The following is a 23,789-nucleotide window of genomic DNA, read 5'->3' on the forward strand; positions in this document are numbered from 1 at the left end:
TTTTTCTGTTTAACTATGCATGAATTTACCATTGTGTAAGAACATATATGAAACAACCTTTGTAAACTGTAGGGTAAAAAGAGGTGTAAAGAAGCCTCGGCGAGAAAGTCCTGGGATAAAAAATGTTATAATTTAGCTGTCTGTGTTTTGTTTTAGATTGTGATTCGGAGTCGTGGAGAATTCACGGTTTTTCCAGAATGGGAGAAAGGACAGATTGTACGAAGTCGCGTAGTTCACTGGCTGAATACAGCCCAGTAAATAAATCAGACAGGACAGATCCAAGTGACTGCTGTGAAATGCAGGATGGAAACCAAAATACAATGCAACTGAAGAAAGAAATATCTTTGATAAACGGGATAAGCCTTATAGTAGGCAACATGATTGGTTCAGGTATCTTTGTCTCTCCCAAAGGAGTTCTCATCTACAGCAAATCTTACGGATTGTCTCTAGTAATTTGGGCAATTGGAGGGATTTTTTCAGTCTTTGGAGCTCTGTGCTATGCTGAACTTGGAACCACTATTACGAAGTCTGGAGCCAGCTATGCATATATCTTGGAATCTTTTGGGAGCTTCATTGCTTTTATTCGTTTATGGACCTCACTCCTAATTGTTGAACCAACTAGCCAGGCAATTATTGCCATCACCTTTGCTAACTACATAGTTCAACCTTTCTTCCCTTCTTGTGATCCTCCATATTTGGCTTGCCGTCTCATAGCAGCTGCTTGTGAATGTAAGTATTTCCTGATATTTACTATGGTAACTTTTTTATCCAGGGTTAAGTTTTATTAAAGCAAATCCTACCCGGTCTCAGAGTTCCAGCACACTGAACCTGAAATGGTTTGAGTTACAGTGGGAAAAGAAGAATTCCCAACACATGAATTACTTGCAGGTATTCAGTCAATGAATTATCATTTTCTCATTCAGAAGCAGAACAAGGTGTTTAACTCTTTCAAGTTTACTTACATGGCAAAAATGGGGGAAAAAGTTTGTTTTCCCTCAAAGGTATATTCAGTCAAACCTGAAGGTCCTCTTGGTCTGGTCTAAGAGTTGCTGTAGAATAGCTCTTGTGCAATAAATTCTGGTGTAAAATATTTTACAGTAGTCTCTCAATATAGACATACGTAAATGTGGTAGGATTTCCAAAGATCGTTTATTCAGGATTTTTCTTTATGCTCATGATTAACTGTACCTGTTGTAAAGATGCTTTGAAAAGCAGCATTTTGTGTGCACATAAGACATTGAAATGGTTCTAATCAGCCAGCTTTGTTAGTATAGGGGAACAATGTCCACCTGCTTCAAATGAGGACTGTTCTGCTGTATCGAAAGCATGAAACTGCATGATTGCACTGTGTGTCTTATTTTAATTTTAGGTATTTCCTATTAAAAGTATTTATGTACATATTTTACATTTCCAGTGTAGATGTAGAAAGACAATGTGATGTCCTCTACATATGTTGCTCAGAGAAGGGATTTAGCACCATTCTCTTTAGTGGAGACATGTGATGTCAAGATTACTATCATATAGGTGGAACAACTTTCTTTAACAGTCCATTTTACAGTTTAAACAGCTTGTTCTGTCCTGCTGTAGGTGTTAGTGCTAAAACTCACCCCTACTCTGCAACTTCCTTTAGCTGTTCTGTGCTTCTCCCTGCCCTGACAGGATTTGTGTGTCAAATCTTTAGCTCTAGATATAATTAGTAATTTATTAATTAAGTTGCTGGGAGTGGAAGGCTGAACACTGGTTAAGTTACAGATTGTATGTGAGAATCGGTGGGTTTGTTGTGGGGTTTCTTTTTGTTCTTTTTTAAACTGTAGGAATAACAATACTAGATCTAGTGTGAGATCAGTGTTACTGGTAAGTAATGCTGTATAAGACTCATTTTGGCAATGGGGGTGGCATCTGGTGCTGCAGAACTAAACTTGGCAGTTTACTAAAGTTCTCAGGGGCTTTAAGTAGCTAAAACAATAATTAAGTTGAGGAAAACAAGAGAGAATAATTATAATGAAAGAGGGAGGAGATATGGCTGATTCAGTTTCTTAATGATAAGTTTTTTTTAGATACCAGAGACAAAGTAGCATATCATCTGAAGAAGAAACAGACCAAGCCCTAACTCACTAAAATAAGGAGTTGATAGTGTTACTTCTAACAAAAGCTGCTTTAAAAAAAAAAAAAAAAAGGCTGAAATAAGCCCTTTGAGCAAATACGCCATAGATATTACTAATCATGAAAACTGAATAGCAGAGACCAAGCAGAGTTGTTGTTTTTCCTGAGAGCTCTTTGGCAGCCGCAGCAGCCCTGACTTGAAATTTGATGCAACTGTTTTTTTCCCCTTGTTATGCCAAGCTCAGTGGAATCTCATTCAGCTATTCCACTTGGCTGGACTGGTGTAACAGTGCCATACTTTTGAGATCATTACCTTTCTTTTGTTTTCTTTTATAAATTATTACTTTTCTATTTGGTAACTGTGCTAAGTACATTTTTATCTTAATAGTATCACATTAATCTTGGGTTATGGGAAAAGAAATGATTTATCACATCTTTTCATTTAATCTTGATTGCTACTTCCTTTACTCCTTAAACAATCAAGTTGAGTTTTCATTTAGAAGCATATTTAAAATACACAGTGCAAGAAAACTGTTTGGAGATAATAAGTACAGTAGAAAATAACCACTGTTTTACTAGCTAGAGAAAAACCTGAGATTTGGGGGTAATACTTAAACTTCCTGGTAAGAATTAATAATGTAATTATAATCTCAATAACAAATACATGTATTTTGTTCAGTAAAGAAAACTGAAGATAGTGAATCATATTCTGTATTCAGCATCTGAGTTCAGGCAGAGGTTGGCTGGCTCTCCATTAGAGGAAAAAATAATAAATGCAAAAGCAAAATGTTGAAAGCCATGAGAACAACGTATTTAAGCAATAGTTTGAAAAGTGCTTATTGGGGAAGTTGATCATGTGAGTAAGTTTAGTCAGTTACTAAAATATTAGTGAAATCTGTTGAAATGAGTCTAATTTCAAGTTCCGTTACAATCTTGTGAAATAGGCCTTGACATTATTTTGGGATAGAGGGAGAAATACACTCAGGATAGTCATTACTTACTACGAGTTCTTAAAAATACAGATTAATATTGCATTGATCAGATCTGTTTTAACTTCGCTTAGTAATGCAGTTTAATGCAACTGGAAAAGATTATTGAATTGCCTGTGACCGTATTCAGTATTGCAAAAACTCCATGGATGTTGAACTCAGCCTAACAGGGGAGGATAAAAAAACTTTCTTAAACACTATTCTGCTTGCCTAAAGGAATTTCTAGGTAGTCTTTAATTTATCAGAACAATATTGATAGATAAATATTAGTTATTTCATTTAGTGGTTTCTTTAGCTTCAAGATAGTTTCAGGGTGCAGCTGATGAGGGATCGTGTTAAGAAAATGGGCATATAATCAGAGAAGGGGAAGTTCTTTCCTTCCATCTTTTGAAACATTAGGCTTAGAACATCTGTTTCCTGCTGTTTTGTTTAAAAATGTATTTTCAGTACCAGTGTGTATTTTGCTGAATTTAACCTCCTAAGTGTTAGTATAACATCTAAGTGTATATTTAGATTGCAATTTAAAATCTTCAAATAGTGAATTAAACCAAATATTTTTCAAATAGTATTTTAATTTCTCTTTCTTTTTTTTCCCCCTCCTCTCCTTCACAGGTCTTCTAACATTTATAAATTGTGCCTACGTTAAATGGGGAACACGAGTACAGGATATATTTACTTATGCTAAAGTTACTGCTCTTATTGTCATCATCATAACTGGACTTGTTAAAATATGCCAGGGTAAGATTATAAAATTAAAGCAAAGGTTTGTATTTATCAGTTTAACTGGGTGGCTAAAGACTGTAAAATACCTCTGTATGTGTTCTTAAATGCCATGGTAGAGCATAATATAGCCACTTTGAAAACACCAGTAATACCAATGTTAGGCATTATCATGATATTATATCATGAGAAGCTATCCTATCTCAGTTGACTTTGAACTGGGTAGAAGAAGGTAACTGATTGCTCAGCAGTGTTGTGGAATTTACAGCCTGCAATATAGAATAATAAAGGAAATGGAAACAGCCAAATACAGTGGGAGCAGAGAAAGCTGTAGATTTCTGTAGGGAACATAGTGTTTACAGTGAGATCAACTGATTTTTTTTTATTCCCCCCCCAAATGAATTTTGTGCAAGTCTGAAAGTGACTAAATTAAAGCAAAAAAAAATTTTATAAAAAATGCCAACAGGTCTGTGAAACCTCACCTCCTTTTTGTTCATATCCTGAGTTCTCTTATAGCTGTTGAAAATTAGAAAGTTGCTGGGGTTTTGGATTTTTTTAAATTTATTTTGAATTTGTGTGTGTGTTGGCAATAAGCATTCAAGTTAGAGGAATTCTGAATTTAGTTTTGTTCTTAGCCCTTGCTTTAGGGAGAATTTATTGGTGTGTTAGCTTTAAAAAAGTTATCCTGCTTTGAAAGCTGCCATGAAGATCTTTCCTGGCAGTTTGTGTCCTTTGTTCTAACCAGTTATTGTTGAAAGTCCATAAGCAAGATAATTATTCTGAATGGAACAAGAATATGTGAGCAGCATGCTAGAGTGCTTAATCCTTAGCACATCTGTCCATCCCTTGTTTTGTAGATACTGACCTTGTTCACTGCTGATTTCCTTGACATTGTCTCCTCTATTTTTAACTCAGCAGTTACTCTGCCTATGTTTGTGCAATAGCACATGTCTGATGAGGATAAAAAGTGGGGAAGAGAAATAAGTGAAAATGTTCTAGAGGCCTGAAATACTTCCCTGGCTCATTTTGATGAAGTCTAAATATTTCAGGATGCACAGTACAGGGCACATTTTGGAATCACATAGTAACTCACCTTTCTCTACTGGGTGGTTTTGTTTACGTGTGCCTGTATATGTAAATTAGTCTGAATATAAAAAAAATGCTATTGATGAGTTTGTCTTGAATTGCTTAAAGTCAAAAGATGGCACAAGTTATCACAAATGCTGCTGCAAAAGACCCATGCACTTTTTCTTTTAGCTTGGGAAAATTTTATCATGTAATAGTGATTTTTTTATATTCTGTTAATTGCTCTTGGTTTTCTGTTTTTCATGGGTGAAATTTAAAAGTCTATTTAATTACTGGGTTTTTTCTTGTTTTTGTTGTTATCCAAAATTAACTAATATTTGTTTTCTGAAGAGGCTGAATGATTGAAAACTTAGAAGTATGTAGAAGGACACAGTAGTTTGTAAATATTTATGTTATATAAAATACCCTTAGCCTGAGTCATTGCTGGTTGCTTGTAGCTTAGTCTGTACTTAGTGTTCATGAACTTATTGTGCCATTATGGACAAAGCGTTTAATTATAGAACAGTATCATCCACAGGGCATAATTTTTAGTAGTTTAAATGCCATGCTTATTGTCATGGCTGACACAGAGTAGAACTGGAAAAAGAGTTTAATAAGCACTTTGAAGGAGTTAGCATTTCTAAGGTTTTTTTGTATTTGTGTGCCAAAATGAAGAAAAAAGATTACTAGCTTATTTTATTATCCTTTACCTCACTGCATCTTTTCCACACACAGGACATTCATCGCACTTTGAGAACTCTTTTGAGGGATCCTCTTTTGATATTGGAGACATTTCCCTTGCACTCTACTCTGCCTTGTTCTCTTACTCTGGTTGGGATACACTCAATTTTGTAACAGAGGAAATAAAAAACCCAGAAAGGTAAGCGATTTGAGCTTTCTAAACCTGAATAGTTCCCAAGTTGCTTGTTTTGTAGCTGTTCTGAGCTTATACAGAAATGTGTAGAACTGACTGTACTTGATAAGGCTGTGAACAGCTACTTGTGAAGATTCATTAGTTTTAAATGCCATTAAAAAGAAGGCAGGGGCAGGGGGAACTATTTATAGGCATTGTTCTTGTAACAGTTGAAGCTGATGAAGTGAACTTCAGATTTCAGCTTTCTATGTTGTCTGTTCTTGGGAATAATGAGTTATTTATATTAATTAATTATTTATATTATATTATTAATAATGTGTTATTAATAACAATGTTCCAGATTTATATAAAATTACTCCAAGAATTAAATGTTTTTCGTATTCACTTGATTCATAGTACCCTCATGCTTGTCCAGTCAAAAGTTACAATCCAGAAATCAAATTTAAAAGAGGCCTTTGGCTTTAATCTTGGGTGATGCAAAGTCCTTAAAATGCCATTTCAGCTTTTTGTTACATTATATAACATTCCCAAGTTAATTTCTATGTGCTTTTCTAATTTCATCTCTTCACTGTGTTTCACACGTCTCTTAATTGTGAGTGTACAACCTAGAAGCAGAGTCAGAACTCCCGGTTACTAATTTACTGATTTATATGGGGGGGTTGTTGTGTGTGTTTTTCAGCTTCCGCAGCATCAGACAGCCCCAGCTGGAGTTTTAGGTCTCTTGAAATTTTTGAGGAAACTTCAAAGTGCATTCCATTTTTCTGCTTTATTAGTTTTTTATTGTTACTGAAAACCATGTTCATGGCAAATGCTCATCCATGTCACCATCCTGTGTTTGATTTCAAACTGGGCAAATGTGAGAGTAACACTCTCAGTTCTGCTTCCACTTTTGGGACGTTTGAATATCCCTGTGAACTTTGGGGAAAAGTAAGGTTGAGAAAAGCCAAAGCCTAAAATTGAAAGTTTGTGTCTGGTCTGCAGTTTATCCCTGTGTAGCTGCAGACTCAGGGCTGTGAATTTATCTCAGTTTTGAATTAAATTGTACCTGTTTAGATCTAGAGGTTTTCATGTTACTCTAGACTTCTTTTACACTACTTTCTAAATGTGTTTGCTAGTAAGGAACGCCACATCTTGAGATTCACAGCTGTGTAGCAAATTTGGATCTGCCGTCTGCATCTGTTTTCTGCAGTTGCACCACCCAGTTAGTTTTCTGCAGTGCGTATAGAGGAGACTGGGGGTTTGGTTTGGTTTAGTTGATCCCCCTCCATCATTTGTAGAAGTAGGTGCTAGAAGAGGAGCAGCATTCCTCAAGGAGAATAAATGAGGTGGCTCAGAGCTCTGCCCTTTGTGTTCTAGTTGTGGTAATTAACATGGCCAGTAGGAAATAATTTAAAGCATGTAAATTTGAAGGCTGTTATGGGTCTGGAAGCTCTGAAGCTAGGGTGCTTGATGAGCACTTGCACAGAATCCATTTTTAGACTGAATTTAGGTTTTAAGTTACTGCAAAATATTAGATTTCTTTCCCAGTATTATACATTAGAATTTCTAGTTTTAAAAGAAATAAAACTCAGCCAGGGATACATATTTAGAAATCTTTTTTTTAATCTCTAAGATAAAGAATTTAAATAAGTAAGTTTATTTTGTTACTAATGTATTTTTTTGCCTGGGTTGTGGGTTTGGTTTTGTTTTTATCTTACAGGAACCTGCCACTGGCGATTGCAGTGTCTATGCCAATTGTGACCGTTATCTACATTATGACCAATATAGCTTACTATACAGTTCTGGATGTTGAAGCCGTTCTTTCCAGTGATGCTGTGGCAGTGGTAAGACTTTTCGCTTTTTAGGAATGCATTTTATTTTGAGAAACAAACCAGGAAAAATCCCTAGATTCCTGATTACAGGAGGACAAAACAGCTCATCATGAATAATATAATCTTTCATAGAAAAACAGTCAATGAAATCACATATAACAATAATATATTAACAGATTTAGTAAAACAAGCACAGATACATCTTGCTGGTGTATTTTGCAGAGATGCTGATTAAACTTGTGCATGTTGAGCTGATTGTAAATTAGATTCATTAGTACATAATTGTCTTTGTTTATGCTGCAGTGTTTAGGAAGCTGGAGCAGTAAGCGGAACAGTTGCACTGAGCTGAATTTTGTTGAGCTAATAATTGGTGCAGTGCATATCTGCAGGTGGATGTGTTACAGCTCAGCTATGACAAGGTTTATCTCTTTTTAACTTAAATCACTTGTCTACTTAACAGTGTATTAATTGTAACAACTTTTAATATTAAGAGTCATTATTATATTGATGGAAATCTGAGTCCAGTTCAAATATATAAGCTTCTTAAAGTTAAAGCTGATCAAAACATGTACTAAACTTAAAGCTAATCATTAAACAGAAGTGGCGGGTTTTATTGCCCTGTAGCTAGTGAATTAATTAGGTAGTTCTGATTATTGTGTCCTTTAGAGTTGAGACTTGGAAAATTTAATCTTCTTCTGGTTATTTAAATTGGAGGGAAAAAATAGCTTTCCTACATTTTACATTCCTAACTGGCTTCTAAAATATAAGTAGTTAGACAATGGACAGAGAGTTTTAAATACATCAAATAAAGGAAGTATTCACTCTGTTCCCACAGAGTATTATTATGATTAAAACCCATGACCTAGCAATCAGCAACCTCTTGTTGCAAATTTTAGGCAGATGGTTCTGCAAAAGCACTTACTTGAGTTTATTTCATACTTGATAAATATTTATATTTGATGTAAGATTTCAAAATAGCTTATGGTAAATGTGGGCTATATCTTGTTATTTCAAATGTAATTATGTAGATGTTTATTTCAAAATGTATTGAAATAAACTTTAATTCTTTGCCTCTTTTTAGCTAGAGTGTGGGAATACAAAGTTGTCATAAAATATATTGTGAGAAGCTTGATAAAACACTTCAGAAGAAAAAAAAGCAAGAAAAGGACAGAGAATATTTAATTTTGAATAAGCATATGCACTAAGGGGTAATAAATCTCTAGGAATATTTATTTCTGTCGTTGGGTGCAGTATCCCATATAAAGTACCTTCCAGTGACTGATAATGGATTTTTTAACTCTTGTCTATAATTAATTAATCTAGACAAAACTAAAAGCCAATACACAATCCACTGTCCACCGTGACTTCTGTAAAGCAATATACTATTGCTTTTTGCTAACAAAGACTTGGAAAGTATATTCCTTTGACAGTAATGAAATTATTCTCTTATCCAGCCTATCCCCTCAGAGTATTCTGTGCCTACTCCTCCTGCCCTTTGTCATCACAGAGGTTTATACAGCCATGTGGCAAATGGGATCAAGAAAACTGATCCACCCTGTGAGGTGGGGGGAATGATTCACTGTGGGCCTGTCCGATCTTTGTTATTGTACACAGCAAGTGGTAGCACTGCAGCAACAATTGGTGGCCAGATGAAGGAGGGATGTCAGATGCCTGAACCTTACTACACATGTGAAACCCAGACCTAAATGTTTATTATTTGATGTACACTTCATTTAGTTGTTTTTTGACATTGATTTTGACATAAAGTGAGTATATATTTGTTTTTGTTTGTGTGTAAGCATTTATGTATAGACACATGCTCTGTAATCTTACATGAAACATGGTAATACTCAGAGCTGGTTAGGTCAGGTCTTCCTCTCTAGTACAGGATGCATCTAGATATTGAGGAGGAAAAAGGAAGACTTAAGAATTTATATGAAGTCTTTAGTCAGTCTAGCTACATGCAGAGATATTTGGCAATCGAGACAAGAATGAAAAAATATGGGTTTTTTTTCTAAAGTTATTAGGGGATTTGCTTCTTGTGCTAGTTTTAATGCAACTTAAACACGTGAATTGCTTTGAAAGTCTAGAACTGTGCTTTTTCAATAGATTTCAAGATTGCCAAATACTTGCACTACTGTTCTATCTAAAGGCATTTTTGCTGAGGTGTCTCATCAGCTGGCAATCAATGGTCTTCTAATATGATCAGAATGATAAGGTGAAAGTGCAGCTTAAGTTTAATATTTAACACATGACACATTAAAGATTCCTTTTCATTGCTGATGTTAATTTAATTATCCAGTTTTATGAAGCCAACTTTAAGCTTGATCCACTAGTACATTAGCAAGTAGTGTGGACTTCTGACAGGATGTCTGTACAGCAGAACAGCTGATGCTCGGGATGTAACACCGGCACTACACATACTTCAGCAGTGTTTTGCTTTGTGCTACCTCTAGTGAGATTCTGTGCGCTGAATGCTTATGTGTGGTTGGATTGCAGTAGGGGAGTGCTGTAGGTGTGCTCTTGAAGTTCATCTTCCAATTTAGCCTGTTATAGTAGGAAACGTGTTTCACTTGGAAAACCTAAAAATGATTCCTTGGTTGAAGCAAACGGTTGTACTGCATAATAACTGGCTGTTGTCTTTCTTGGAGCTGTGCAGATTCGTTGGGAGAGTTGGGAAAAAGGTGACTACTTCTGTGCATCTTTGAGTGCCATTTGATCAATCCAATTTACCCTGATGTGCTCATATGGAAGAGCGGACTTGCTCTGCTTCAACATGCCCTCTTCCTCAGTAAATGAGGAATGGGGAGGCTGTGTTTTAGCTGTTTTATTCTTCTTTGGCATATAGCTTAGCAGATGGTGTCTTTCTTCTAACTGAATTCAGGCAGAATTTCTGAAGTTACTCTTAGACCTTTTGCATATTACTCCTCTTCCTTCATTTGGCCAGTCACTGGTTTCTTTTCTGAAGAGGAAAATCTGCTTCTCTTTGGCTGCTGGTGTCATGTCCCTCTTGTTTTCTCTCACTGACACCTTCCACTAAGGTTCCTCTGGATGAAATGCACATTTTAAACCATCACGGAATAAATCTTCATTGGACCAGGCGGTTGCATTTAAAAGAGAGCTGGTTAGCTTGCTTTCTTGGAGCTAGCACTTCTGTTGCCCCTTAAGTTCTCTGGCTTTGAAGGCCAAACTGAAAACCTGAGCTAGAGCTCAAAAGAGTGCTACATAATAGTCTTCATTATGAGGAAGATAAGACTTTGGAAAACATTGAACTCTTATTCTACAGCTACTTATTGAAAATACTAAGAATTGCATGAACACCTGAGAAGGACCTTCTTCAGGACCTTCATGGAGACATAAAAGAAACTGTTTTATTGTTGGAGCTGGCATCTGTGATCTTAGTGTGGACCATGTAGAAGAGACATGTTATATGCAATGGGCATGCAGTATATTAATGGAGTAAAGTAATGCTGTTTTCAATAAGAGCCATAAGGTTGTATTGAGTGATCTCAAGATGAACAGAGAATTTTATACTGGACCTTGAACTGCACTGGTACGCTTTTCTTCCAGAAAAAGCATTGCCAGTAATACAAGGAGACAATTATGTCTGTTTGAGTAGAATCAATCAACAGAATGGTGCTTGAAACAAGAATTACAGGAAAGCTGAATGTTTAAATTGCTTTCTTTTGCACCATTACAACCTTCTGACTCTGTTTCAGTTGATGTGCACTCTCTTTATTTGATGTATATATGATATTAAATCTAATTTGGTCAAACTTGAACGTTTGTCATACAGTATCTTGACAAATGTAATTATGGCAGCGGAAAGAAACTTCATCTACTCAGTGGCTTTTTTTGCATGTGTGGTTTCCTGGTTGCCATAAATCAGAGCTTCTTTGTTTGTTTTAGGAAGTAGCTCCTTAAAGGCCTGAGAAGCTAAAAATTGAGAAAACAGACTGTAGTTTTTACTGCCAAATCATACTGTTACGTGGGAATGTATTTATACTCTGCCTCAAGAGAAAAGTCAAAGCAGAATTCATTGCACTTCCAAGATACTAGTCAGATTGCTTGTAGATGTTCATTGTTCTGTACATGTTTTACCAGTTGCTGGGGTCAATAGAAAGGACACTTGAGACCAACAAGAGTAGGCTTATTTTACTGTCTATGTCAAGATAATACAGAAATAATGCATTTTGCTAAAACAATAAGCTTATTATACTTTAGTTTCAAGCATCAAAGCAAACAAGCAGGGTAATGCACCTAATCGTTACTACACAAGGTTAATTATAGTGAGAAAGATTCATCACCAGTTGCCCTTATTATCCAGATCTGTAGTCACTGGGGAGCCACGGTTGCAGTGAGGATTTGAAGAACCTGTCGTGGCAGTTGGGAGGTCCTACATAGTGCATCCACTTCTAGATGAGGTCTCAAAAGTTGCTGCAAGAGGGTCCAGCTTTTACATAGTTGAATAAACACTGGCAAACTTACAGTGTGGAAACACCCTCCCTGTTCGATTCCACCCAAAGCCTGGCCAGGACTTAAGGAGGAGCCCAAGGGAGTATTTCCATCTATTTCAGCTTTGACCACATATTTCTGAACAAGGGAGTATCTCTTATCTAATTTTTCAGCAAGGTCAGACACCTGATTGCATGGCCTTGCAGTATGTCTCTAAATAAAGAAGGATTATTCTGCTGGTTACTATTACACAATAAGCATTGCAGGAAAGCTTTCATAGATTGGTGTATTCATACTAAAATAGATAATACATTGCATATACAATTAATACTGTGCATTTTAGATGTATATATTGTTGAGGTGTGGGATTCATCTAGAGGTCAGCTTTGCTTCCAGACTAGTTGTTAGGCCTCGCTACTTCAGAGTATTACAGAACTGAGCCTGGAAAAGCTCATGTGTGATGGGATCTTGAAATGAGCTACATAAAGAGGCTTTGTAGCTGCCTTTTAAGCCTAATAGATACATCTCATAATTTGGGATATAGTTTTCTGTAAGCTTCTTATTCATGTTAGTCTGCATTCTGTCTGCATTTATACACCTGATCAGTACTGTTTAGTGCTTTGCCAACCTAGCATGTGTTCACAGCTCCCTATCCTCTCCGTGTAGTGTGACAGCTTTTGTGTGCCTCTAAGAGCACTTTTTGTGTGCAGTTAAGTGGTGAAATGGTTTTCCTCTTGTGATTTGTAACATAAATGTGGGTCTTTCTAATTATCTCTATGCCTGAATTGCTGGTGTGAGGCAGTATCATGTGTGTTTTGTTGTGGCATCTCTTTATGCAGGGCAATTCCCACTGCTTTTAGTTTAACCTGTTTGTATAGAACAGTAGTTCGGGCCTTTATAAGAACAAAAAAGTGTTCTTGCAAACCAGTCACAAGTTACCAGCAAATAATCATAAGATCAAACTAACCCGAGATAAAAATAAAATGTCAAGTCAGTCATTCATATCTTGAAACAAAGCTGTAATTCAGTTTTGACCATTCTTCTTGGAGTAATGTAACATTTTAGTCATGATGAAATAAGGGCAGTTCAGCTGAGAAGTGCACAGCTGGAAGCTTCTTTCATTTTTATTCACTGTTGATGGTTTGGGAAAAAAAAACCAAACCAATCAGAACAAAGGGGGAACAATTCCAGGTGCATGTCATTCTGCAGTGTGCATGTATATGTATATTTTACATGTCCAGCGAATAGGAGGGCATAAAAGGTCTTTATCTGTAATTGCAGATGCTGTATCAGCCACTAAATTCTCTGTTATCTAGCTGTTAGAAGCAGTTACAGTTCAGGTCTGGACTACAGGACTTGTCAGACTGCAGCAGAGATGACAATTTAATCTCTTAATCCTTCTTGCTCTTTAGACTTTCTCAGAAGAAACCTGAGAAGAAATCCATCCCCATAGCGGTGGCTTTCTCCTGTTATGGTGGACTAAATACTTCTGCTATAGCTGCCTCCAGGTAGGCTCCTCTGTCATCCTCCGCACACCCTTGCAAATGCTCCAGTCTTTTCCCTATTGCCAGCTCATTTGTTTTTATAAATGCACTACTCCCAGAAGTAGTGGTAGTTAAAATGGAATTGGTTAGGTACTCAGTTCAGAGCCCAGATCTACCTCATTTATGGAGGATCCGTTTGTGCAATTGCGGTTTTAGCAGAAAGCAGGCACTAACTCTTCTCCCTCCTTTTTTTTTTCCTCTTGGTACAGTGCACGTGGTGTATGTTCTTGATAATTTGCTTTTCGTACTTCCTTCTGACCTTCCTTCTTATTCAGAATAATCTTCTGACATATTCACACAGTTGAATGCTTACTGTGTCGAGTTCTGCTTACGCTTCAGTAATGCTTCCTGCAAGAAACACTGTAGAGGGTATAGCTCAGCTCTGGAGAAGACATTTCTTGGCATCCGTTAAAATGGGAGTGTTGAAGGATTTATAAATGTCTACTCTGAAGTGCAAAGGTGTGTTTATTGTCTGAGTAGTAATACATGAACTTGGCTGATTTTTATGTTAGATGTGTGGCTAAAGCTGTGTCAGAAGACACCTGCATAAAGGCAGGTGGGTCTGTACTTGTCAAGTTAGTTAATATCACCAGAAAGTTTAGCTAAACTTAAGTACCTTTCAACTTCGTTTTGCTGAAAAATCATTTTGCAGGCATATCTACTTGGCAAAGCAAGCTGAACTTTTTAGAACATTCTCAATTAAAATACTCTTTTGCATTACCTAATTAGGGAAAAGTTAAGCTCTTGATGTTAATGCTCCATCTCTTGCTCTGTCAGGCAGCCAAACGACAATGTTAGAAAGTACATCAGAAATGAGTGGTTTGGTAAAGGCTGTCACTAGGTTATTCTCTCTTTTGAGATGTCTGACTTGTACAGATCTAGGGAAATTAATTATTTAAACTTTGAGCTGGATTAACAGTTGTTATACATCATATAGCTTGCATTCAGAATACATTGAATCTATAATATCTTGATCTGTGTACAATTTCTGGCAGTGATATCATAGCTTTGTCTTAACTCTTTGTGGTTTTAACGTCTCATGGGAAGGATTGCTGCTGCTTTCCAGGATGTGTGTAACAGTGTATTTTAGAAAGAATAGGTATGCATTATAGCATGGAAGTGGCCTTTGAGTTAGTCCCACATCTGGCATTCCACAGTGGCCTGTTACTGGATATTTCAAAAGGAGATGGCAGAAACTTGCAAAGAAAAAAGTGAACCTGCCTCTTGGGAGAAGAAGTTTCTTCAAATGACCTACTAGCTAATTTGCATCATGCAGCATAAGGTTACATTCATACATTTTCTCTCTCTTCTTTAGCTGTTAATATTACTTATCTAAATGCTTATCCTTTAGGCAACTTTACTAACATCTTAATTCTCTAACATCTTGTTAAGTGATTTCATCTTAAGTTTGTATATTAAAAAGAAAAAATGCTCTGAAGTTTGAAGTTTGGTGTCTAGTAATGTCACTTACTATTTGACTTTGGAAATCAGGAGTCCGAGTTTAAATCATCCTTTAAAGTATCACAACAACTTCATGTTAAAATCTTGTCCTCATTCTTGTTCTGGAGAAGTTGTCTTAATTCATTCACTGGATCATTATGAATTACATTCTGCTTTGGGAGACCGGGTTTCTCAGAGCAAGGATCTGAAAGAAGCACTGTGGGTTCTAGTAATTCTTTATTGTTGAGCAGTAGAAGTCATTTATATACAATAGTGTAAACTTATGAGTTGCTTGTTCAGTTTCAATTGACTGAAAATGGGTAATTCATGGTATACAAAACACATTTCTTATGGCATTGTCTTGCTAAACTGATGTTCTGATGAACAGGCAGGGTTTCCATTGAAGTGATTGTATGGTTTTACATTGTCCTTTAGCAACAGGAAATCCTATCTGCCTTTGCTGATGAAGTTTTGCTTTTTAGTATAGATGATGGTATATGGCTAAGCAGGGTTGGATTCTGAACCTTAACCTGGATAATGTGCTGGACAAAGCACTTCGTCAACCCAGATAAAGAACAAGAAACTTTACCTGGCCAAGCTTTGATTTATGTCATTAAATTTTTATGCGTTTTATGGTTTAAAGATTGACATTATATGAAGGGTGTTGCCTCATGAAAATCAATCACTCATTTCACAAAACAAATCACCCCACTTTACTAAGTCATTCTGTCTTTTTGACATGCAGAAACATGCAGAAAACAGATCATAATGCACTGCTCTTGGTGATATTGTTCCTGGAGTAATGAAATCAAAATTTGACAACTGTTAAATCCAGAAAACTTTACAAACAGAGGCCAGTTCTGAATGTTAATCGATTTTGACTGAACTCCTTAGTTCATAAATATTATGAGGAAGACCAGTAGTCTAAAGGGGAGGTGTTTTGAAATACTAAAATATTAAAAACTGAAGAAAATTTCTGTAATAGAAAAGTCAGATCTGCGGAAGGCTGAACTAGAATATATACTTTTTGCATCTAAGGATCTGAAATTGGCTTAGCAAGAGAAAGCTAAGAAAGTGATTAGAGAAAGGTTCGTAAAAAAGATTAATTACTACTACCTCCTGAGGTGTAAAATGTTCTCATATCCACAGAGTCTTTGGAGTTTGTTTGAATATCGTTTATACATAAGCATATACCTTTATGTTTCTATAAATAGTTATTTCATGCTGTCTAATGCAGACATAGTCCTTTTGGTACCATTTGTTACTTTGCCTCTGTAAAAGAAATCGTGGAAGGAATTTAGCTATCGGTAGGTAGAATTGGGTTAGGAAGGCTTTCACCCACATCTTTTGGACACAGCATGAGTGGATTTTTGCTTAACTCCAAACATGCTAATGTTCAGATACATACAGTGCTCAGACCAAGATGGAATTTGGAATAGCTGCCAGTCTTCATGTGTTAAGTTTCTTGGTTTTTTTTCAAACATTTTGCCTGATATTCTACATCTCTCTCCCTTTTTTCTCCACCCAGGAGGCTGAACAGCGTTGACAAAGACAGTACCTTGCAGACTAGTACCCATTTTTGTTATAGGTCCCAGGTCACTGGCAATCAATGACTCCTACCATTTGCTGTGAATCTTTGATGCTGCTGGCTTCATGGTTTCAGAACAGTTGGCCTGCAGTATTGTCAGGCAACACTAACAAATGACTGCTACTCAGATACTTGCTCTGTCATTTGCAATGTTGTGAGACAGAGCCCAGAGAAGCTGCTGATGGAGCTAAAGGAAAAGGTGTTGCTTAGGGAATTGAGAAAGAAGGAAAATTAAATAGATTCCTAGAATCTAGGAATTTACAGTATAGAGTCTACATCAGGAATAAGCAGTAGGTGTGATGGTGGCTACGTTTATAAACTGCAATGTGGCACTATCCTTTCTGTATATGTAATAATATTTTTGTTCTTTATTCTCTGTAGTCACTATGTCCCACTTGAGATGGGTAGTTCAGTTAGATAATAAAACATACTAGGTTTGGTAAGAAAATTATAAAACCATTTTGTTTTCCTTTGTGAGGAGAAAATGGGAGTTCAGGTGGTTGGCCAAGGAAGTTTGTGCTTATTTAGAATCCATAAATAAATAAGCTGTGTGCTTCTTTGTACTGCGTTATGGATTGTCCTTACAATAACACTATTTTTCCATACAAACTTACTACAAAAGCTCTGATGTCATTATTTTATGTATGCTTTGTTGCAGATATTTTCATGTTTCCTTTCTTTTTTTCCCTTTCATCAGACATTTGCTGACCAGGTATTTGGTATCTTCAGCTGGACAATTCCCATTGCTGTAGCCTTTTCTTGTTTTGGGGGACTTAATGCTTCAATTCTAGCATCATCAAGGTAGTGCATATCTCTTTCTGTTTGAGAAACATAAGTATTTTCATATGTTACTGTTATGCTCATCTGTTTATGAGAGTAGCAAAAATAGTTTGGTAACTGAAACTATAATGAGTAGCCACAATAAAATAACAGACCTAAATAAACCTCTGTGCACATGTACATACACCTGTAACACTGCCTTACTTCCCCAAAGCACTCCTAGGTGTATGTAGAGTACAATTAAAGATCATATGAATATTGTTTGTGTGGTGACTCCTCAGGCCATCTGATTCTTTGGATTGAGCTATCTTCCATTTTAATTTATACAGTAATTCCTGCAACTTCTTGTTTTCGAATGTATTTACTTAAAATCTACTTTTAAAATCAGTGTCATTAAGGTTTTTTTTTTCAATTAAAAAGTTTTAAAGGTTGCTGCTGCTATTAAGCTGCAGCCCAAAAGCTGATGATATGGTACAGAAGCTTGCCTCTGAACACTCATTATGGATGTGACTAATGAGAGTTTTAAATAGATTAAATCAGGCATTTTAAGATCCTTCCTGTCCATTGAATCTATGTGCAATGCCTCTGTACTGAGAACAATATGAACATGATCTGTTGAAGTAATGAATACAGAACAATTTGCAGTCGATAATATTTATTATTTATTAAATAAATTATTTTGACTGGTATTGTCCTTTGATTTTCTGCAATACATTGTCTGTCATCTGTGGCATCAACAACTGTTTTCTGGTTTGGGTTGGGGTTTTTTTTCAGGCTATTTTTTGTAGGATCTCGAGAAGGTCACCTTCCTGATCTGTTGTCTATGATACACATAGGCAGGTTCACACCTGTGCCAGCACTGCTCTTCAATGTAAGTTAATATTGCTTTTCAGCTATTCAGATGTGACTATAGGAACAATTTAAAAGAAAACTTAAAGAAACCACAAGACAGAACTTCAGATGTAGAATAGAATCATAGAATAGTTAGGGTTGGAAATTAAGATCATCCAGTTCCAACCCCCCTGCCATAGGCAGGGACACCTCACACTAAAGCCATGTCACCCAAGGCTCTATCCAAACTGGCCTTGAACACCGCCAGGGATGGAGCATTCACAACTGCCATGGGCAACCCATTCCAGTACCTCAGCACACTTAGAGTAAAGAATTTCTTCCTTATATCCAATCTAAACTTCCCCTGTTTAAGTTTTAACCCATTACCCCTTGTCCTATCACTACAGTCCCTAATGAAGAGTCCCTCCCCAGTATCCCTATAGGCCCCTTCAGATACCGGAAGGCTGCTATGAGGTCTCCACGCAGCCTTCTCTTCTCCAGGCTGAACAGCCCCAACTTTCTCAGCCGATCTTCATACGGGAGGTGCTCCAGTCCCCTGATCATCCTCGTGGCCCTCCTCTGGACTTGTTCCAACAGTTCCATGTCCTTCTTATGTGAGGACACCAGAACTGCACACAGTACTCCAAGTGAGGTCTCACGAGAGCAGAGTAAAGGGGCAGGATCACCTCCTTCGACCTGCTGGTCACGCTGCTTTTGATGCAGCCCAGGATACGGTTGGCTTTCTGGGCTGTGAGCGCACACTCCCAGCTAGTGTACTGTCATCAAGGTGATTTCTGAGAGAGTGATTTTAGAGGCATAAAATTGTGCCAAACACCAGAGTGTAAGATGGTACTTTAAGTCAAAAAGCAGCATAAACAATGTTTCAAACTTCTGTTGTTCAGTTCACTCTTGTTTTTTTCTGACAGTGTGTTATGACCCTTATATACCTGGCTGTGGAAGATGTCTTCAAGCTTATTAATTACTTCAGTTTCAGTTACTGGTTTTTTGTTGGTCTGTCTATTGCTGGGCAATTATATCTGCGTTGGAAAGAACCAGATCGACCAAGGCCTCTTAAGGTAGTATTCATCTATTACAGAATTGTTTAAAATACCTGTCTTCCACATATGTAAAAGTACTGTCTAAAATCTGAACCATACATATTATGTCTAAAGATTACAGGTTGAACAGGACATAAAACATTACTTCCATTTTCTGTTGTGCTGTGAAAGCCAGTTTGTCTGCTAGATAAGAATAAGTGATTGTTGTAATAGTGTATTCTTTTATTGCCCATTAGTTCAATCAGTAGCCCTTCTCTCTTGTGAATTGGAGAGTGTCTCAAAAGGTTAACATAGTAGTTAGCCTTTTCTCTTGGATTAGTAATCTCTAATTAGGAATGCTAAAGTTAATTAATTCTGTCAATGTGGAACACATTTCATACTGATGGTGTTTCAGTTCAATATCTGATCCTCTTAACCACCTTCTCATAGTTTAACTTGATGCTCTGCATGAGAAAGTCATTCTTGTTTCCTCAGTTTATTGGATTTATCTAACACCACTTTGTGCTGCTATGCAGTTTCTGTCTACACAGCAGAGTTACCACACTTGATTACTTCTGCAATTTTTAGCAGCAGTTCTGTTCAAGAATAATTCTGCAATTCGCTTATGGTTCCAAATAGCCAGATATAAAAGAAGAAGAGCAGGTAGTTTCACAAAGTAGGGTAGAGAGGGAGGAGTCTGTAACTGTCACCAAAATGTAACTGCAGACTACAGATATTTTAATAATATTCTGTTCTGTTTTTCTCTCTCCAGCTGAGTGTGGCTTTCCCAATAATATTCTGTATATGCACAGTATTTCTGGTGGTAGTGCCACTCTATAGCGATACTGTAAATTCATTGATTGGAATTGCCATTGCTTTATCTGGAATTCCAGTCTTTTTCTTGGGAGTCTATTTACCTGCATCAAGGAGACCTCGGTTTATCAACAAGATTTTAGGTAAGTTTCTTTATAGACAGAGGTGTTAGGAAAGAGGAAAATTAAGTAAGTGAATCTCATTTTGTTGATGAAAAATGTTGCGATCAGATGACCCCAACCAGCAGCTAAGTACCCACAGAGTCAGTTTCTCACCACCATCCCTCCCAGCAGGATGAGGGAAAGAATAGGAAGAAAAAAGGTGAGAAGACTTGTTGGTCAAGCTAATGACAATTTACTAAGTGAAGGAAAGAGGGGAAGAAAACCTGCTGCTGCAAAGGCAATAATCACCACCTCCCACAAGCAGGCCTGTATGCAACCAGATTCCAAGCAATGGTCACCTTTTGGGACACCTTCCCACTTCTTCCTCTACCTGTTTTTATATCTGAACTAGAAAACATACAGCCTGAAATACCTCTTTGGCTAGTTTGGGTCAGCTGTTCTGGCCATCTCCCCTTTGAACTTCCTGCCCATGCCTATGCCCATTCTGCTGCTTGCAGGGAGGGCAGAAAGGAAGGGGAAGAAAAAAAAAAAAAAAAGGCTTGATACTGTGCAAGCATTGTTTAGCTATAGCCAAAACATTGGTGTGTTACAACTCTGTTGGAGCAACAGATCCAAAACACAGCACCATATGGGCCACTATGAAGAATGTTAACTGCATCCCACCCAGACCCAGTTAAAGGGGTATGCTGATTTTTATATATGTATCTATATCTCATGTGCCAGTGAGAGGCAGAAGAAGCTTAGTCAGATGCATATTGTGTAGTTAAGAGTTGAGATAGGTGGTGGTTCTGATTTATCTCCCATTTCCTATGCAGGTGCAGTTACACGAAACATGCAGCTGCTCTGTTACTGTGTTCTAACAGAGATGGACCCAAGTGAAGAAAAGAAGTTATAAATCAAATCCAACAAATATTTCAAAGCCATTACAAGCAACAGGAGGGAGGCTAAAGCAATTATGACAACAAAAGGGAAGAGGTGGGACTGAAAAAAAATGAAACAGAAAAACTGTTTCCAGTGACCTTTCAGAAACACTGAAACTGTACTTCCTTGCAATTGGATTCCCACACAGATCACACCCTTGCCTCACCCTTCTGAACTGTGGCATGTTTCAGGGGATGTTTTTTTTTTTTTTTTCTCATTGAATATTGATTACCTGCTCAGTTCAGGCACACAAGCTATGTGTCAATACTGTTCCTTTTCCAGAATTGGTATTCAAATGATAGGAGCTAATAGATCAAATTAGATTTTTCCAGAACCAGGTGGTGAAGTAATGCATTTGTAAGTTAGACAGAAAACAACTTTGACTCAGAAGACCAAAAGCCATTTCCAGTTTAATTCTACGGATGCTTGCATGAAATTATTTGCTGTGCTCAGTTTTCATCACAGAAGACACCTGGCCACAACAAACTACGTTATTAGTCACTATTAGCAGAAAAATGAGCTAAAGTTGTGCTCCATTATTTGAAGACTGAACCAACTTTCTCCCTTAAAGACAAGGATTTTATTCCATATGCTGTAGAAGTGTGCTATCTGAGTGTGGCAAGGATTTAATCAAGAAAGCACCTTGGCACTAAAGATTTGATTAAAGGTTGATGATTCTTTCCTGTTAGCGTGTTAGCACATGGTCAGTTTCTATTAGGCTTTATGAAAATTTCAAAATTAAAATGGTGTTTGAAGCTTGTAAGCATTTGTTTCTGAACTTTTTCAGTAAGCACACATCGTGTTGCCTCAGCAGTCAACAAAGCTCACTTTCTATATTTCAGTCTGTTCACTATAAAATGGCCATCCAAAACCTGACAGAACAAACCACTTTCTTTTTCGCTTCTATATCAGAAGTAATGTTCTGTATCAGCTGGAAAGTAATATCTTGAAAGATAAGTAGCAGGGAGAGAAAACAGGAATAAAAACTGAAATAAAAATTATTATTGCAATGCAGATTGATGCTGATTAGTAGTAATTGTAATTCCAAAGCTGTCAAGTCTAGTATCAGGACACTTTGACACTCATTTTGGTGCAGCAAAAGAGATGAAGCCAACCTTTTTGGCTAGTAGAGTGAGGTACACTTTAACACCATGTCTAGAATGTTTACCTCAGTTTACCCAAATTTGTCCATAAATGTGGTTTTTTGTGCATTTAAGTTGAACTAAATCTTGTAATCACAAGATTATGGTTGAAGTAATGCATGCTTCAGACACTGTACCCCATTTGCATCAGCCACTTGAGTAATAGCGAGGGCATCTGGATTCTTGCACTAACTCTGTGATTAAGGTTATCTTAAAAAACTACAGATAATGGCAAATGGCAGTAGATGGTGAGGACTAACATAAAACAGGGTTTGGGACAGTCTTCATGAAGCAGCATAGGGATTTAAGGGAAGTGAAAATTCTAGCTGGGGAATTTTGTGCCCAGTTGGCATGTGAACATGTAGGGTCTTTCGGTATTTGATGAAAATTAGCATTTAGTTATTATAATATAGCTTTTAATCCTGCATATGATTAGAATAAATTCAGTATGTTGAGACATCTGTCCAGTAAGCAAGAATAGCTTTAACAGGCTTAGGGCTTTGGCATAGGTTAACAGCAGTATTAAAACCAAGGAAAAAATACTTTTCCTCCACTACCTTGACATCACCAGCCAAACCTAATTTACCTAAAGTCTTTGCTGCAACCTACAGGTCGTGAATGGTGTTGATCTAACATCCTATTAGCTATTTTTTAAACTCAGGTGGGAGAGTCCTGAAATAGTATGCCCAAACAGGTAAGATTAATTTAAACATCTGTGAATGTAAAGTAAAATACTGACATGGCTTCAGCTGTATCAGCTTCTATGATATTTAAACAAGTAAAGGAAACTTAGTCAGAAATTCTTTATTTAGAATTTAAGTGCACATACATTTTTCTACTCCAATGGCAAAATTACTGGAGAGAGAACAGCAATAAATGGACAGGTCAAGGCATTTCATATGCTCAGGTACTTGTGAGGGAAGTAACTTAGGAACAGTAGAATGTACTAGGACAGAGCACCCTTTTCCAGGACTTTCACTTGCTGCCATGGAAGACATGTTGGTCTTCATGTGAAACCTGGCACATTAGTCATGACCAGAAGGGCTGCTCCCAATGGTACCTTCATATTTAATGTGGATGCTTTAAAACAAACAAACAAAAATGTTCCTTCAGAACCACAGCATCACAGAATAGGCACAAAAATATTTTCAAGTATACAGTATCTTTTGCTTGGAACAAAACTTTGTTTTTGAATATGTCAAGTGGACATACACTCATCTGTTTAGCAGCTACCAGCTGAAGCTGGCTGCTCAGATGGTAAAAAGTTTTACCTTTTACTGAGTCCCAGTCTCGTATCTAATCTCAAGCCTAGTCAGTAAATGCAAGGGTAAACCTGCTAGTCACCAACAGTTTCTGAAGGTCAGACAGCTCATACATGCGAAGACTGGTTTCCTACTGTCCCAGTGAGCACAACTTTTACAGTAAAAGGTGTTCCAGGGTTTGTTTATTTTTGGGATTGATTTTTTCTTTTATTCTTTCCTAAGTTTAGTTCAGCATACTTTAAAATGGTTATCAGCAGCTGTCTGGATTTTCAGTTCTGTTGCAAAGGTAGAA

The 23,789-nt window shown here is 37.0% G+C and overlaps 1 protein-coding gene across 3 annotated transcripts in view; it reads left to right on the forward strand.

Annotated features, from left to right (window-relative positions):
• SLC7A6 (solute carrier family 7 member 6) overlaps nucleotides 1-21,856 on the forward strand; it is a 28,155-nt gene extending 6,299 nt beyond the window's left edge. For all 3 annotated transcript variants that reach the window (XM_061344079.1, XM_061344078.1, XM_061344077.1), the window contains exons 2-10: nucleotides 157-729; nucleotides 3,705-3,830; nucleotides 5,613-5,757; nucleotides 7,451-7,574; nucleotides 17,287-17,390; nucleotides 18,144-18,240; nucleotides 19,127-19,276; nucleotides 20,010-20,193; nucleotides 20,988-21,856. In XM_061344079.1, coding sequence (XP_061200063.1) covers nucleotides 198-729; nucleotides 3,705-3,830; nucleotides 5,613-5,757; nucleotides 7,451-7,574; nucleotides 17,287-17,390; nucleotides 18,144-18,240; nucleotides 19,127-19,276; nucleotides 20,010-20,193; nucleotides 20,988-21,067 — 1,542 coding nt within the window. In that variant the 5' untranslated portion in view covers nucleotides 157-197 and the 3' untranslated portion in view covers nucleotides 21,068-21,856. The remainder of the gene's footprint in view (nucleotides 1-156; nucleotides 730-3,704; nucleotides 3,831-5,612; nucleotides 5,758-7,450; nucleotides 7,575-17,286; nucleotides 17,391-18,143; nucleotides 18,241-19,126; nucleotides 19,277-20,009; nucleotides 20,194-20,987) is intronic.
• The last annotated feature ends 1,933 nt before the right edge of the window (nucleotides 21,857-23,789 follow it).

This window comes from Neopsephotus bourkii, unplaced genomic scaffold (genome assembly GCF_033783945.1).
Source record: "Neopsephotus bourkii isolate Nb327-2 ecotype Australia unplaced genomic scaffold, CSIRO-AGI_Nbou_v1 NB_1863, whole genome shotgun sequence".
In the NCBI taxonomy this organism is placed as follows: Eukaryota; Metazoa; Chordata; class Aves; order Psittaciformes; family Psittacidae; genus Neopsephotus; species Neopsephotus bourkii.